Genomic DNA, 17347 nt, shown 5'->3' on the forward strand with positions numbered 1-17347 from the left:
TAGCCTTTGTGATTAGTCCTGCTTTGCCTCTTTTGTTTGATACTTTGTTGTTGAGCCATTTTTGAGCCTAGTCTAGTTATCCTCAGCGTTGTCAGTTGTACTTTGTTACATTACCTTGTTTGCATTCTGTGATTTATCCTGAGCGCTTTGAGTTAATAAATTTTCCTTTATTTTGAAACCTTGCTGAGTTGTCTGTGGTCTGCATACTGAGTCTTAAAACCTCGTGCCTCCGGGCTTGTCACCCCTTTTAAGTTAAGACTGTACCTCCAATGCTACCTCGGTGTACGTCAGGGGTCATATCTTGATTGTTTTATTTTACTTGAACTCTATTTTTATGTGAATTTTCTGTTTCCTGGGATTGAGGAAATGGAAAAACATGAAAAAATTGTTTACACGATGTGCTGTAAGATCTGTTATGATTTTGTTCTAAATACAAATTTGAATGAAAAAAAGGGCTTTACATGGTGGAAAATGTGGAATAAAACATTCCAGGAGGAAAATAAAATCAGACAATTTAATCAAAATGAGATGGATGAATTGGTGTGTTGATTTCTCTTTGCAGCGGTCAGGTGTGTCAAAGGTTCAACCTTTTTTCTGTCTGTCTCTGCCGTGAAGGTGGTCAGCTACAGGATCTGACCTCCTTCAGTTGAAGTGTGTGTTATCTCATGATGAAGACGTTGTCAAAGGAACAGAATTCAGACAAAAATTGTTTTCACGGAGAGACGCTCAGTTTCACTGCTGCTAGAGGACGACGTGCGAGTCCCGACATCAGTCCTTCACAGGCTTAAACTGTGTTTATCTGAACTCTCTGAGTGTGAGTGTGTGTCAGTTCAGGGGCTCTCCTTCTGCTTTGGACCAGAGATCAGCAGACGACCAGTGAAAACACACTGTGTGTGTGTGTGTGTGTGTGTGTGTGTGTGTGTGTGTGTGTGTGTGTGTGAGGCCTCAGACAGAGCTCCTCTGTCGGACTCACACTGATTGGTTTTGGAAACCAGTTAATGAGCAGGTGTGTGTGTGTGTCTGTGTGTGTGTGTGTGTGTGTGTGTGTGTGTGTGTGTCTGCAGACCAGCGTTCCATCAGAGCACCATGGGCTATTTGAAATGAGAATTTAGCGGCAGGGATTCACACACACACACACACACACACACACACACACACACACACACACACACACACACACTCCTGATAGCCACTGTAATTAGTTGGACTCCACTGGAACCCGCCACAGGGAGAGACAGAAAGACAGAGAGAGACGAAGACATCTGTGATGACTTAATGCAATGAAATGTTTTCAAATGAAGTCTTGAATGAAATTCTTTGATTTGTCCCCAAGACGCCATGTGTTATGTATCCCTCCACTGCTCTCCATCTGACACCCTCTGTCACCGTCGTCTTCTCCTCTTCCTCTCGTGTAATCAGGTCTCCATCGCTCAGAGAGCAGACGAAGCAGGAAGCTGATGGCATCAGATACAGAAGCAGCTACGTCTGAAAATGCTAACACGCTGCTGTTTAACAGGTACGACGTCTACCGCGGTCTCGGTTTAGTGTGTTAGCGTGCTAACATCACAAAGTACAGCAAAGGCTGCTGGGAATCGAATGCAGGTGTCTGATCACAAAGTATTGGACAAATTGAAATTTTGAGCTGATGGTGGCGCCAGAGGAAACATGTGGTCACCACAACACGAGTGCTTGGACCAAATTCTCAGAAAACGTATCTAATATTCATCGACACATTTCAGTGTTTAACCTCATGGTGGCGCTACAGGAAAAGTCAGCAGGATTCATTTTGTGGAAACCATGAATGTCTGCAGAAACTGTCACGACTCTCCACTCAACAACGCCACAAAGGTAAAAGAGACTCTGTGAAGATATTCTAGCCTTCATTAGCATTAGCATTAGCATGGTAGCGACGGCGCAGTGAAACTACTGCTGAGCGACGGTTCTGTGATTCTTCTGAGGGACAATGGAGTCGTTTCTGAAGAACAACAGCTGATTCTGAACTGAGACTGATGGATCACAGCATCGACCGCTCTCTTCTTCTGCTCTTTTCTTCTTCTGCAGTTCTTCCTGCGGCTGTTTTTCGTCTGTAATTTAAACTTTTAATGACACCGAATGTGTTTCTATACGATAAAGACACATCAAATGTGTGTGTTTTCACTTTGTGTGCGTGTGCTTGCACACTATGGCCACGCTTTAATGTCTCCCTGTGCATTTTCATTAGCTGTGTGTGTGTGTGTGTGTGTGTGTGTGCATGTGTGTGTGTGTGTTTATTTCTTTGTGCCCCAATCAAAATATTACCACGGTCAGTGAAATGCCACGCGCACACACACACACACACACACACACACACACACACACACACACACACACTCTCACTCTTCTGGGAAACGAAACGAGTGTTGGCTCCGCCTCCTGTGGGACTCAGGGCCAGAACCTTGATCATCAATTGGCTGAACTACAGGGGCCTTGATGTGTGATTGGTTGACAGCACCTACAAGGTCTGATGCTTGTTTCGTCTCCCTGTGGACCCTCAACAAACTCACACACACTGACTGACACACACACGCACACACACACCATCTGGATACACACCAACAATCAGGGAAACACAGATGAAACACACGCTGAAGAAAGTGAGAGGGAACACAGCTCACACATAAAACAACATGCACACACATAAAGGAACACACACACACACACACACACACACGCGCGCACGCACACACACACAATATAATAATTTGAATAAACATTATGAGAAGGAGAGAGGAAATGAATAGAAAGAGAAAATTAAATCAAATTAAACATAAAGTAACTGGTGCAAAGCAAATCTACTCTGAGCATCTGATCTGATCTGATCTGATCTGATCTGATCAATCACTGTATTTCACACAGAACAGATGAAAACCTGGACGGACCTTTCGGGTCACAGCTCTGCTTGTAAAATGTGAGTCGTCACAGTAAACAAGTGTATTGATTAAAGGAGCTCCGCTGTTTCAGACAGATGTTAAAAAGAGCTGTCAGGACTGAAGCAGCAGAGACTGAAATATCTTAAACTGTACTTCCTGGAAAGGGTCAAGGTCCACAGGATCCAACACTTCTAACAATACGACTCTCTCATCACCCCCCTCCTGCCTGGTAAATGCTCATAAAACTCAGTGTGCCGCAGACTTCCTCTTATCAATCAATTGGAATCAAGTTTTCGATGTCGCTGGCGGCCGTTTCGGTATGAGGACGCGTTGATTTTGGCGTGCATCACTGAAGCAAGACGAAACCTTCCATTCGAACGCGGAGCATCAGAGTTCAGGTGTTGTGATCACAAACAGAAGCTCCAAAGCAGCTGCTGCTCTTTCAACATTACGAACACTACGACCTGATGGTGCATTCGCTGAACCGCAGTGTTTCCAATTCTACTCCCACCGCAAACAGTTCCCCCTCGGGTCTACGAGAACCTCGCAGGTGAGACCGACAGGTGAGGAGTTCACGCCTTTGATGACTTCCTGTTTGTGCTTTCTGAGCGAACAGTCAGGGAGCCCTACAGAATGAGTAGATGTAAATATCGTAAATATTTCTCTGCCATTCACTTCCCTCTGCCCGGCTGCTGTGTGACTGGATCCTGTTCACTCAGCACGACCACGGTGTAACCTTAAAGAAAAGACTGAAGCAGCTGAAAACATGAGTCTGATCTTCAGAGAGAGAAATCAAACAGGTGATTTTCCAACGATGGAAGTCTCAGGACAGAAGAAGAGACTGTTCACCCCTTTTTTAATTCAGTAACAGTAAAGATTTACAAAACATTGTTTTTAAAACTTTGTTCCAAGTGTGGGGGTGTGCTCGTAACACACACACACACACACGCACACACACACGTCTGTATCAAAACACACACAAACACTCCTCTCCTTCTTCCTCCCTCCTTTCCAAGGTTGATAAGTGCCTCCATCTAACATCACAATAAACAGTAGAGCCTCGGCCTGCCAAGCCTGCCTGCAGAAACAACTGTCAGCCCAGCTTTCCTTTTCCGGAGGACACACACACACACACACACACACACACACACACACACACACACAGGCCGAGACTCACACACAAACACTCTCTCTTCTCACTCTTTCGAAATCGCACGCCACACACAGACAAACACACACACAAACACACGAACACCTCCAAAAAGAACAACTTTTGTTGGGCCCTGGCGTTGCTATGGTTACAGGGTCGAGTCCCCCCAGCATTTTAGCAGAGCACAGCGAGGTTCTTTAACGGTCACATGGAGGAAAAAAACACTGAAAAAAAACAGGGGGTTTAGAGGTTCTTTCTGCAGCGCGCGCGCACACACACACACACACACACACACACAGAAACAACTGTTCAAAGAAGTTAACAACACATTTAAAGAGTTGAAATAAACTGAACACAAAGTTCACACAGATAAGACGAAGAACAAACGTACGTCTTCAGGATTAGATTGTGAGAAGCTACAAATCAGAGCTGCTGATCAGCTTTGACTCGATGTTGGTCCTGTTCGGTGTGTTTGCTCGCAGTTTCTGGAGGTAGAAAAACGCAGGATCGTGCTTGTGTGGCAGGAAAAAAATAGAAAATACAGAAGAATCTTAAAGATAAAAGATAAAAGCTTTCAGCCACATCTCACTGCCTTCATTTAGACTCTAAACAGAGACAGACGTCACCATCTCAGTGCCAAACATGTGCTTCTGTCACAGGAATCAGCTGATGTCACCTGACTCAGCTCCATCCACTGATGAAGACGATGAGACGCCGCTGAAGAGCCTGCCTCAACCTTCCAGGCAGCTGTTGGTTTCAGTTTCTTTCTCTGACAAGCAGCAGCTAAAGTGATTTGTTGATCATTTGTATGTGAGAGTTTTGTTTACATCAGTAACATATATGTATGTATCTATATACAGTGATCCCTCGCTATAACGCGGTTTACTTTTCACGGTTTCGCTACTTCACGGATTTGCATCGTGCATTGTGTTCTGCATTCTGATTGGCTAAAAAGTCACTCCGCTTCTTCTCTACCTGTGCATCAATAACGTTGCAGTTTAATATGTACACGTACGTAAAACAGCTCGCCAAATTTACATTACGTACGTGCAAATTCTCTTGTAATTTGGAGTTTCTCTAAAACCCATAATGTCGATAAAACGCTCTGGACCGACGAAAGCGCCTGCGGCAGGACCCAAAAAGCGGCGGAAGATGCTATCTATCGCAGATAAAGTTAAACTTCTGGACATGCTAAGGGAAGGTAAAAGCTATGCGGCTGTAGGTCGGCATTACGGAATTAATGAATCTTCCGTTCGTTCCATAAAGAAGGAAGAAAAAAACATAAGGACGACAGCAGCAATAAGTTTTAATAAGGATGCAAAAAGGGTTGCAACTGTCCGCAACAAGACCATGGTAAGGATGGAGTCTGCATTAGCTCTGTGGATTAATGACTGCAGGAAAATAAACATTACGTCAGGATGCAGCGGCTCAGTCTGAAGAGCAGCGAAATACACCTGAGTCAATCACTCGGGTCGCGGTGGGCGGTGCAAATCTCCGCAATTTGAAGCCTTCTGTTCACATCGATGATTAAAATTATTATTTGACAGCACAGTACAGAAGTTATTTGTTAAAAAAAAAAACGTTTCTAAAGTACTTTTATTTGTGAAACAAACGCTTGAGCCTGTAAAATGGTTTGTTCTTTCTTTTCAATGTATAATAGAGTATTTAATTGTATAATAATTGTAAAAAAAATAATAATAAAAGTTTCTACTTCACGGATTTTGCCTATCACGGGTTCTTTTTGGAACGTAACCCAGCGAAAAACAAGGGTATACTGTATACTGTATGTGCATGAAGCTGTTTTAAGCATCTTCCTGCAGGAACTTTACTGTTATTGGAGTGTTTTTACAGTCTAGTTTGGCATCTTTTGCTTAAAGGATGTGAAGAATTTATCACAAACGGCATAAAAAGAAAAAGAATCAGAGCCAACGAGTAAAAAGTGAGTGATGTTTAAGATAAAAATAGCCACATATAAGCAGCTTACAGTATACAGGCCTGTCTGTGCAAGTCTCAGTGGTGGGGAGGGAGAGAAACAGTATAAGAAAGCGACCTTGGACCGGGCGAGGAGACGCTGTCGAGCTCCACATCAATATTTTAACAGCAGAGTTGACACATCAAAAAAAATAGAGAGAGAGAGAGAGAGAGAGACAGGAAGAGAAGAAGAAGAATGCCCAGCGATTCCAGAGTCATCTAAAATTCATGCATGCATCATCGCCGCCATGAATATTCATACAGGGATGAATATTTAAGAGCGACTCCTATGGAGAAATTAGGTTCATCTTTACACTTATCAATAATTCGCAGGCCAGGTGGGTCTCATCGGCCGCTAAATAAATCATGTCTGCACACGCTGGAAAAAAGAAAAGTTTGGACGAGGAGACGGAGAGACAGAAAGAGCGGAAAACAACACAAAGTTATGTGTGTGTTGCGCCGCAGCAATGCCTTCTGGGTAAGGAGAGAATGAGATGTCAGCAGTTCAACGACTGGAACAGCCAGTGTGTGTGTGTGTGTGTGTGTGTGTGTGTGTGTGTGTGTGCGAACAGCGTGACGGTCGATGTTACTGTGTGTGTGTACACGTATGAATGCATGTGTGTTTCTAACAGTCAGAGCGTATTTTACTGCTTTTAAACAACTTTAACATCCACGTTAAACTGCTGCCTCAGACGTCTTTCAGCTCAGTTGATGTTCTGAACTCAGTGTTGGCTGAAACTGAAACCTCACAGGTGATTCAGGTAAGGTGATCTCTAATCGGGCGCCACTCTGAGTAAAAACTCGTGGTAAAGATTCGTTATGGCTCCAGTTTGACGTCTGTCTGTGTGGACACATGGCACATGTCCAGCCTCATGTAGTTACAGACAACATGCTAACTGTGGCACCGCCGTCAGCGGACGCGCTGTCTTTGTTTGACATTGCACGTAAAGTTAAAACAGAACTTAACTTGAAAATTTGTCAAACGAGTTGATTTGCATCGGACTCGCAGCAGGCTGATTACTACGTTCTGATAAAACGATGAAATGCTTTTTAAAATGCCATTTTCTGGAGTGCAGAAGCTGTGCAACAACAAATACATATATTTTTCTGTCTGTCTTTGATTTGTCTATCTGTGTGTGTGTGTGTGTGTGTGTGTGTGTGTGTGTGTGTGTGCACATGTGTGAAGGACAGAAGAGGATGACTCAGATCTCTAATCGTAACACATGCTGTTCCTCTGTCTCATTTGGCTGCAGTGAAGTCATTACAAAACACACACACACACACACACACACAAACACACACACACAAATTCTCTTACTCTCTCTCTCACATCAACACACACACACACATACTTCTCTATGATATGGTTATGAGGGAGGCTATGCCTTGTAATCCCATTCTCCTTGGTAAGGATGAAGACAGGGTGTGTGTGTGTGTGTGTGTGTGTGTGTGTGTGTGTGTGTGTGAGAGAGAGAGAGATTTGCTGGAAAGGGGATGGTGAGGTGGAGGGAGGAGTGAAGGGAGGGATGGGAGATGGATGAATGAAATGTGGGAGGACGCCTCTGATCACCGTCTGATCAGCGGACAGCGTTTCTCCGTGATGGAGGCAGAAGTGGCTGATGGGAGATTTGTGACACTACACTAAAGCCAATGAGTGGAGAACCTCAGTTTAACCACAAACACGTGAAAAGTGATGCAGCGTCAGATAAAGGACTCGCTGGAGGACAGATGTCCATGGTTTGGACAGGGAGGACAGATGAATGAGGCTGAGAAACCATCCTTTAATAGAGGAGGAGGGCTACGACACCACCTGCACCACCTACAATACGACGCCACAGAGGTCAGATACCTGCGACTCCCACCGGCCAATCAGAACTGAAGAAGCCTCTGCAATGCTTCTTTGATTCAGGACTCCACGGATGAACTTAACAACTGTTTCTGGACGTAAAACTGCGACTGGTGTGATGTCGAACAGACGCAGAGCGTTTCCTCGGTCCCTTCGCTGTTCTCCCGCCCTCATGTGACACCCGCAGCGCTCGCAGGACGCCGTGCAGACAGAAGACGCAGCGCAGAGTCTTTTCTGTAGCATCAACACGCATCACGGCGGTGTGTTCAGATGCAGCAGCGATGCCACATGCATGACCACCTGTAATAAATATACCAAAACACGCCGTCCGAGACCCTGCGAGTCCGGCCGGTGGAGCCGTCTTGTTTTGGTTTGTTTACCTTGAACGTGGACACGCAGGCTGTATTTCAAACGCGGGGAAACATGTTCTGAATCACAGCTCACATCTCACGATTCCAGCAGTTCAGATAAGTTCAAATGAGCTGTGGTTCTGTGCTCATCCCCCAAACAATCAACCAATCAGAGCCTTGTGGGCGGGACTAAGACGGATTCAGCCGACGGTCTAAGATAGTTAGAGGCGTCGGCCATATTGGAGGCAGAGAGGAAGAGTCCCACACAGACAGACAACAGAGCCCGTCTTACCTTGAAGAGGTGATGTCTCTGCTCCTCTGACATCATCAGCTGGTGACTGTCCGTTACCATGGCGTCCATGTCCATCAGCCAATCCCAGAGCTCCTGGTACTCAGCCTCAAACTCCTGCAGACTGAAGAGAGAGAGAATTAATGTTGTGATTCTCTTTTCTGTTCCTCACGTTGTGCCTCCTACATGTTCTACTTCCTGTTTTTGTTTCTCGTATCATTGTAATATTCTTTTGTCCCGCGGACACGAGAGACATTTGCATCCTGTTATGTCGATAAAGACAGAAAACGCGAAGCAGGACGAGAGAGAGACTCAGACAGAGAGAGAGAACGTCACACAAACAGGACGTCACAGAACAGACTGGAGGTTACTGAGCGCGTGCAGAAATGTCTGATCATTATTTTCTAGCGTCTGCTACATCTCATATGTTAGAAGTCATGATGGACGAGCTGGGTTAAGGTCGGGCTGACAAAGAATATTATGAATTCAAATATATAACCCAAATGTGAAAAAAAATCCAGACGTTTGATTGTGAAAATTAATATTCGAAAAATATTAAAACAAAGCAGCATCGTGGCGGCTGCACTGAGCGCACTACATGATGGACAGGAGTCACAAAACAAGAACTTCTGTCGTCCAGTAATTATCAGTGGGGAAATGTCCTGAAGTCTGACATATTTGAGTCCCTCCGGTCAGAACGTCAGGTGAAAATGATTCGTCCTCTCGTGTTTGAGTTGAAGTTTATTGTGGGATGATAAAATTTCTGTTTTTGTAAATGGAGTCTGGTGGCTTTGGCGAGAGCGATGTAACAGGTGTTTCTGGTTCAACTAAAAGGATCTTTCTCTTTAACAAAAATGTGTCTCTGCAGGGATCTTTTCCATGATGATGTCAGACAGTTGTTCTAACAATCTGAGCTGTCGCCACTCTAAGTGGATGCACAGTGAGAGGGGTCAGCCTGTTTCATGGCTGCCGGCTGCAGCGCCCTCGTTCAGTTCTGAAAAACCTGAGAAACTGTCGTCTCCATGATTCACGTGGACACAAAAACAGGAGAAACATGGGTCCATAACCAGATCATATCTGTCCTGAACTCCTCCCGTTTGTCCGGGGACACTCGAGTCTTCCTGGAGACGTGGACCAGAACCAGCACGTCACTTAGACTGACTGAAAATGAAATGTAGGTCAAGTGAGTCACGGTAGGACGGAGACGGGACATCACACACATGAAATTAAAAGACAAACCACATAAAACCGAAGCAGAATGCTGGACGCCGGAGGAGAGACGCCGCCATGTGATGTGGTGTGACGGGCAGTCGACCTCTCTGACGGGGGACTCGTCCGTCCAGACTGAGGGCGGGACAGACAGTTTGTCCAGAGGCTCAGCAGCTGTTCAGTCCCTGCTTGGACTGCTTTGACTCTGCTTGGACATGGACTTGGAAGAGACCCTTCTTCATTATTCATGTGTCAGTCCCTCCTTCACTCCCCCCCCCCTTTTTCTGCTTCATCCTTTTCCACATCTCACCTCCTCCACCTTCTCTCATACCGTCCACATTCTTTGTTCATTTCCTCCGATTCTTCCTCCTCCTCTTCTTTCCCATCACTTTCCCTGAACGTCCCCCCTCCAGCCTCCTCTCTCCACCCCACTCCTCCCACTCTCACCCCCGCCTCCTCCCCTGTCCTCTCACCTCCTCTTCCTCAACACAGGATCACATCAAATATTTATGCTGCTGGAACAGGGGCCGATTGCTCAAACACACACATTACTGTCAGCCGTTTTGTTAAGGTGTGTGTGTGTGTGAGAGAGAGTGTGTGTGTGTGTGTGTGTGTGTGTGTGTTTATTATTTATATATTCGGTGGTTTTCGGTCTCGGCGGGGATCGCCAACATGTTTCTCAACATTAGCAGTGAAATTGTTTGGAATTCTCCGGTCGCCGACGACGACAGTTTGACAGCTCTGTCAGGCCTGTGGCGTTTCCACGACAACACACACACACAGACTTTGGTTTCCATGACTTTTGGGGACATTACATAGACTTACATTCATTTCCTGGAGACTTACCACAACCACTACTACCCTAACCTTAACCTAAGTCTAGACTACAGAATTTTATGATTTACCTTATGGAGGCACACACACACACACACACACGCACACACACACACACAGAGAAACTTGACGTGCCATCAAAGTAAACGATGAATGAAATCACAGAAACAAGAACAGAGACAAAGAGAAGAAAATAACCGCTTCCATCTCTTCCTGTTTCACTCTGAAGCTGCAAAGCTGAAACTCTGGGATTCATGTTGAATTTAAAACTGAACACAAACATGTTTGTGCTTTTACGGCTCTTCATATAACACCCATAATCCTCTAGGCCCTCACCTTCACCCTAAAACTAATTCTTAGCTCTCAGAAACCGTCCTCAGAAGCTTCTCCTCTTCACTCTTCAGCGTCCTTTCCGTCCCTCCCTCGTCTCCTCCTCATCAGCTGCACTGACATAAACCACACGATCTCCCACCTGCTCCTCCCGTCTTCTTTTCCCTCCTCTTCCCACTTTTCCCTCCCATCTCCTCCCTCGTCCTCCACCGTGAGTGACTCTCGATAAAATAAAAACAGAGAAGAAGAAAGCGAAAGGAAGCGAGCGCCGCTTCCTTCCCTCGAGGCGGCGTTCCTCATTATGCGGCGAGCAGCGCGGCCCTTTACTGACTCAGACAGATGAAGCAGATACAACACTCGCACAGATTGTTTTCTCTTGTCATTTGTCGGTTTTCCGCTCCCCCCCTCCCCTCCTCTCCCCCGTTTCCGTCTTGTTCTCACACTAATGTTAACTAAATGCTTTGTAAAACAGGATCTCTCGGGGGGAGGAAGACGAGAAAACAGACAAATCGGAGAGGAAGGAGCGACGCGGCGGCACTGCGGGGCTGCGTTCGACACCGGGACAGTTACGGAGCGTTTGAAGTGTCAGGTTGGCTTTCCGTCACGCGGCGCTGACGGAGCGCGGGGGAGTGTTACGGAGAGCCGTTCTGACATTTAGTCACTTGAGGAAATTCGAATTATGAGAATCTATTATTCATTTCTAACTCGTCACAATTCAAGCCGGCGCTGGATTCAATAAAACGGAGCAGGGATCACGTGAAGTTGTGAAAATGCAAACATGGGAAAAACATATTGACATCCACAGTCGTTACGCAGACATTTTTTACAGTGGAAATTAAGTTTTAACTGCTTAAAATGTGATTAGAGAGCAGCTTCGTGTGTTTGTGTGACGTCAGTATCGCCAGGTTGAATCCTCCTCCAGGTGTGCGATCTGGCTGAAAGTTGTTTGTGACCTGAACCAATATCTGTTTGCATAACAGTCTTTTTATTTTACTCAGGCCGGAAAGCAGCACAGCAAAGTTAATGAACCAAATATTTGGTTCTAGAAACTTGGTGACTGCACATGAGCTAACACGTTAGCCAGTCGAGCTAACACCGGTCCGTCACAGCAGCTCCGAGCTCTTTATCCCTGCTGGCAGTGTGGTAACCACGGTACGCCTCAGTTTAAAGCTAGCGAAGGTGCTAACAGCAGCTTAGCAAGGACTGTAAGTTCACACACTTTGACGGAGGAGGTTAAAGAAACCTGCAAACTGGTCAAAGGTGCAAGTTTGCAGGTGAAAGATGATGAAAGTTGAACGTTTGGCCCTGATGTTGCTAACTGTGAAGCTCCTCGTGTCTTTGATTTGAAAAGTGGTGCACACTTTATTATTATTCTCCTCTTTTTTAGGACTGATCAGGTTGTAGAACAGACGTGTTGGTGCCGAGTGCAAACTGTTGGTTAAAACACATGCAGTGTCTCTCCAGTCAGGCTTAAATGGATGGATTTGCCATCTTCCTCCGCTTTCTCTCCCTCCCTCTCTGCTGCCTGCTGCTGCAACAACGATAGCAGCTGTAACCACTGTCTCTAATTCATCATCCACCATACAGCAGGAGGAAGAGAGGGAGGAAGAGGAGGGGAGGCGGGAGGGAGAGGGAGAAGGATCATGACGAGGATGGAGAAAGGGAAAGATAAAGATGGAGAGGGCATAGGGAAACAGGAAAGGAGAGAGAAGGAAGGAAGAGAGGTAGGAGAGGAAATGATGGGAGGAGAGGAAAAAAGAGGAAAGAAAGTTAGAGTCAAAGTCAAGAGGAAAGAGTGGAGGAAGATGGCAAGAGAAGATGAAGGGAGAGAGCGGAAACAAACAAAGGAAAAAGGAGAGGAGACAAAGAAAAGGGAGGTGGGAAACGGAGACAGAAGAGAAGAAATAAAGGAAAAAGGAGACAAAGAAAAGTGGAGGTGAGGAAGGATCATGAGGATTACGAGGAAGAGGACGAGAGGAAGGAAGGAGGACAGGAGAGGGGGATGAAATGATAGAGTGAAAGGTTGAATGAGTCATATTGGCAGCCGTCACCTTTCAGTCAGAGACTCTGTTGGATTTATGAGGTGATTCACTGACACTCGTCTCATCTAATGGATTCATCCTGCAGAGACACTGAGACCAGGGGGGACCAGGGAGCAGCGGCACAGCACCCCCTGCTGACATTCACTCCCTCATTCATTCATTCACTCGCTCATTCATCCATTCACTCACTCATTCATCATTCATTCATTCTGATAGATTCATCCTGCAGAGACACTGAAACCAAGGAGGACCAGGGAGCAGGGGCACAGCGCCCCCTGCTGGCATTCACTCACTCATTCATTCATTCTGATAGATTCATCCTGCAGGGACACTGAGACCAGAGACGACCAGGGGCACAGCGCCCCCTGCTGACATTCACTCACTCATCCTTCAGCCATTCAAACGTTACCTCAGAGCACCTGCCGATGGTTTTGACTCATTCATTCATCTCCTCTTCACTCACTCACATTGTCATTTTCTCATTTATTTGAAAGTCTTGTATTCACTTACCTCTACATTTACTCATTCTTCTATTAATTTATTCACTAATTCATCCACTCATGCACTCAGCCGCTCTTTATTTATTTCATCATTAATTAATTCATTCTCTCATATCCTAACTCATCAGTTCATGTCATCTTTTCACCCATTCTTTCATTAATTTATTTATCTATTCATCACTCACTCAGTTACTCGCTCATACAGTTGTAATTTATTAACAATTATTAATAATATATTAATTCATTTTTAGTTATTTATTATTTTATCAATTCTTTCATTCAGTCTTTCACAGCATGAAGTTATTAAAACAAATGAACAACAAATTGTCCATTAACTTTCAGTCTGGATCATTTTTAATTGAGGAAAACTGGTTGAACCACTGAAAGCGAAACTACTTTATTTATATTTAATTTAACTAATTCATAAAAAATATTGAGCAAACATTCAGTGTACAGTAGGCGGCCATTTATTGGGCTTTTTACTGATACATACATTTAAAAAGCTTTTTTTTTCTTTGTGAAATTTCTTCTGCGTTCTTTCAGAATTGAGATATTTTGTGTGAGATCAGTAAATAATTCAGTCTGACCTTCATCTTCTTCACAAGTGAAGCAAAACCACAAATCTCAACTGAGCTGAACTCAGAGCAGCTAAAGAAAAAACATGCAACACCCAATTAATACAGATCTCATCCCACACACGACTGCGCTGGACACACACACACGCATGCACACACACACACGTAAATCTGAAGAGCTGCTAATATATGAATAACCAATTAGTGTCCAACACATCCAATGTAAATGAGTGAAACTTTATACTGCAGCCACAGAGGACTGAAAACACAAATAAATGGGTGTTTTCTTCACGTGTGTGTGTGTGTGTGTGTGTGAGGACACACCACATCCTTCATGAAAGTCGCTGTGATGACAAGCTGACAACACCGACAAAGTCTGCAGAACAAAACATGCTACAGCCTGAGAGGGAGCAATTCGAGCTTCAGCTTTCATTTGCATACACACAACACTGTGTGTGTGTGTGTGTGTGTGTGTGTGTGCCCTGCGTGTGAGTGATAACCGCGGAGGGAGGCTCCTCAAAGCCGCGGATGAATCGCCGACAGGCAGCGTGACCAAAGACGCCGCTCGCCGAGCCGAGCCTGGCCACACCAGATTACTGCTGTTAACACTCCAACTGTGTGTGTGTGTGTGCGTGGTCACATTCAGCGTGTGTGTGCGTGTCACATGTTTCTGTGTCGTTGTGTCTTGGTCTTGTTTTCTTCTTCTTCTTTCGGTGAGTCTGCTGGTTTTTCTCTCTTCTATTGTTCGTCTATTCTTTTATTTCTGTGTGATAACACAGAGAACTTGTGACTGAGCCACCTCACACGAACGCACGACAGTCGATGCTTGTTCACACCTGTACGCCTACATGGCGGCTGTATGTGGAATCTTTTGGTCCAGAAGGGATTTATTTTTTTGCAGCACCTCTGTATTTTATAGCTGGCCTAGTGGCCATGTTTGGTATTGCAGAATCATGTGACACACTGGCCTAAAAAGACTGGAGCTGACTGGAAGTCAGCCGGCTCGGCCAAAAAAACAACTTCCATCGCGTGTTTACCTGTTGCTCCTGGCCAGCTGGCTGTAGTGCCTCCTGCTGGCGGGCGAGGGGTACTGCAGGTTGCTCAGTTTGACGGCCATCTGCTCCAGGGCAGCTCGCTGGGCTTCACACTGACTGGAGATCAGCTCAGCCTGGAAGACACAGAGGAGGACATACAGGCGTCAAACACACGGTGTGGGTTTGTTTTATCTTGCTCTAACCAATCAGAGGCTGATGAATCAGATCCGCCAACACAGACGTCGTGATGGACATCATTTCTTGGGACAGTTCTTCGTCGAATAACGCTTTACATTTTAAGCTTTAAGCTTTAAATAGTGACATGTAATAAACACTCCAGCCTGTAGGGGTCTCTGAAGCCCATTTCTAACCATAACTGAGTTTTTCATCTGTTTAACAGAACGCAGAGAAGAACCTGAAAGTGAATCAAGCTGCCCTCCACATGTCGTTCATGAGGAATCAGTAACAGTAACAACCTCATTGTGATGTGTGAAACCTGTCAGGCACTTGTCCTCTGAAAGCGAACAGAGGTTGTGTGTGTGTGTGTGTGTGTGTGTGTGTGTGTGTGTGTGTGTGTGTGTCAGTGGGATCATGTTCCTCTGAGTGTGATTAGCTGTTTATCGCAGATGAATGAGACTCGGCTGTGCCATATTTTGACGGACGTGCCCTTTAAAGCCCTGCGAGCGGCCAACAAGCCACTAGAAACACACTCCACGCTTATCCTGCGCTCTCAGCTCACACACACACACACACACACATCCATATGTACATGTATATGCATATAAATGTATATTCCACTTCTGATTTCTCTCACACACACATCCCTCCAACACAAATTACCCATAAAACCACACACACACATTTAGCATGAATCGCTTTTCTCAAGCGCAAATTACCTCTCATACACACACAAATAAAACATATACACAGATATTCACACATGGAGCAGTCTGACAAATTATCCGTCTCTCTCTCTCTCTCACACACACACACACCACACACACACACACACACACCACACACACACACACGCAGCTAGTTGCATTCAGTATCCAGACACAATCATATAGAGGCACTCAGCGCGCCGCTCAGATGTAATTGCATACAAACTATATGGAGATGAGGCTTCAATTGAACCAATGAAGGCTGAGTGAGAGTGTACGAACACACACACACACACGCTTTTTCCTCATTTGGTAACAATCTGAATAAAGTGTCGACGCGTCGCGTTCGCCGTCCGATCTACTTAGCGGACTCGGCGGAAGGATCTGGAAAGGTCATCCAATCTGTGGAAGGCAGAGCCGCTCAATCAGAGAGCTAATAAACAAACAGGCAATACACAATCAACAGCGGCGTCTGCATGTGTGTGTTCAGGTGTGTGGGCGCCTCAGACGACGGCTTGTTTGTTTGTGTGTGTGTGTGTGTGTGTGTGTTGCTCTTACAGAAATGAAGCTAACTGGAAGCTCTCAGAGAAATTTCTCCTCACTTTGTCTGAACGTCTTTCCACTTCCATTCATTACTCCTCGCTGCTTCTCTCCGGGTCGCGTTTGCGGGCTGTTTGCTGGCCGGTTAGTCGGCCAGCGAGTCAGTAAATCAGTCAAGTCGTTCATTAGCTGGTTAGATTGTTCTTTTCTTTGCTAAATCGCTCCTTCACGCAGCTTGTAACTCGGAGTCTGGGCGCAGAACTGCATTTAAAAAACGTCTAATTTTCAAGGAGGAGGAAGTCATTGTTAAAAGTGGATCGGACACGTTGCTCAAACAAGACGCTCAGACCGACTGTGAGGCGGGAATGACCTTTACGAGCAGGTGATCAGATGATTAATCACATGTGTGCTCAACGAGGGACGGCCAATCAGACTGGTGGATTTAACCTCACACCTCGTTCATCCTCTCTTTGCATCTTCTCAGTTTCTCTCCAACAGACTGAAGTTGATTTAAACTGTGTGAAATCTCTCATATTTCCAGCTGACGCATGAAGTGAATTCCCTCACAGGTAAAGACAGTAAAGATGAAGGATTTCAGCTTCATTCTTGAACTAAACTGAACATTTTCAGTCAAGAGCGAGTCAGAAAGGATTCACTCAGCTGCTCGCTGAAACTACTTCATCAAAAATGACTCGCTGTTCAGCAGCCTCTGATATGAAACTGCAAATGTTTGTTTCATTGTGGACGAGCGACTTGTAGAAAAAGTTAAAGCTGATGTAAATTTGTCGTCGTTTAGTGAGGAAGACCTCGGTCAGTCAGGAGGAAGGTCAGTAACCGAGTCAGTTACTCGGTCGGTTATTTATTCAGTTCATCGTTTCCCAAGT

At 45.3% G+C, this 17347-nt stretch overlaps 1 protein-coding gene across 1 annotated transcript in view; it reads right to left on the reverse strand.

Annotated features, from left to right (window-relative positions):
• Positions 1 to 17347, reverse strand: part of akap6 (A kinase (PRKA) anchor protein 6) — a 152434-nt gene that overhangs the window by 66400 nt on the left and 68687 nt on the right. The window contains exons 13-14 of the mRNA XM_041954505.1: positions 15043 to 15173; positions 8519 to 8639 (exon numbers count right to left, since the gene is read on the reverse strand). Of these exons, the coding sequence (XP_041810439.1) occupies positions 8519 to 8639; positions 15043 to 15173 (252 nt within the window). The remainder of the gene's footprint in view (positions 1 to 8518; positions 8640 to 15042; positions 15174 to 17347) is intronic.

This window comes from Chelmon rostratus, chromosome 15, assembly GCF_017976325.1.
Source record: "Chelmon rostratus isolate fCheRos1 chromosome 15, fCheRos1.pri, whole genome shotgun sequence".
NCBI classification, from domain to species: Eukaryota; Metazoa; Chordata; class Actinopteri; order Chaetodontiformes; family Chaetodontidae; genus Chelmon; species Chelmon rostratus.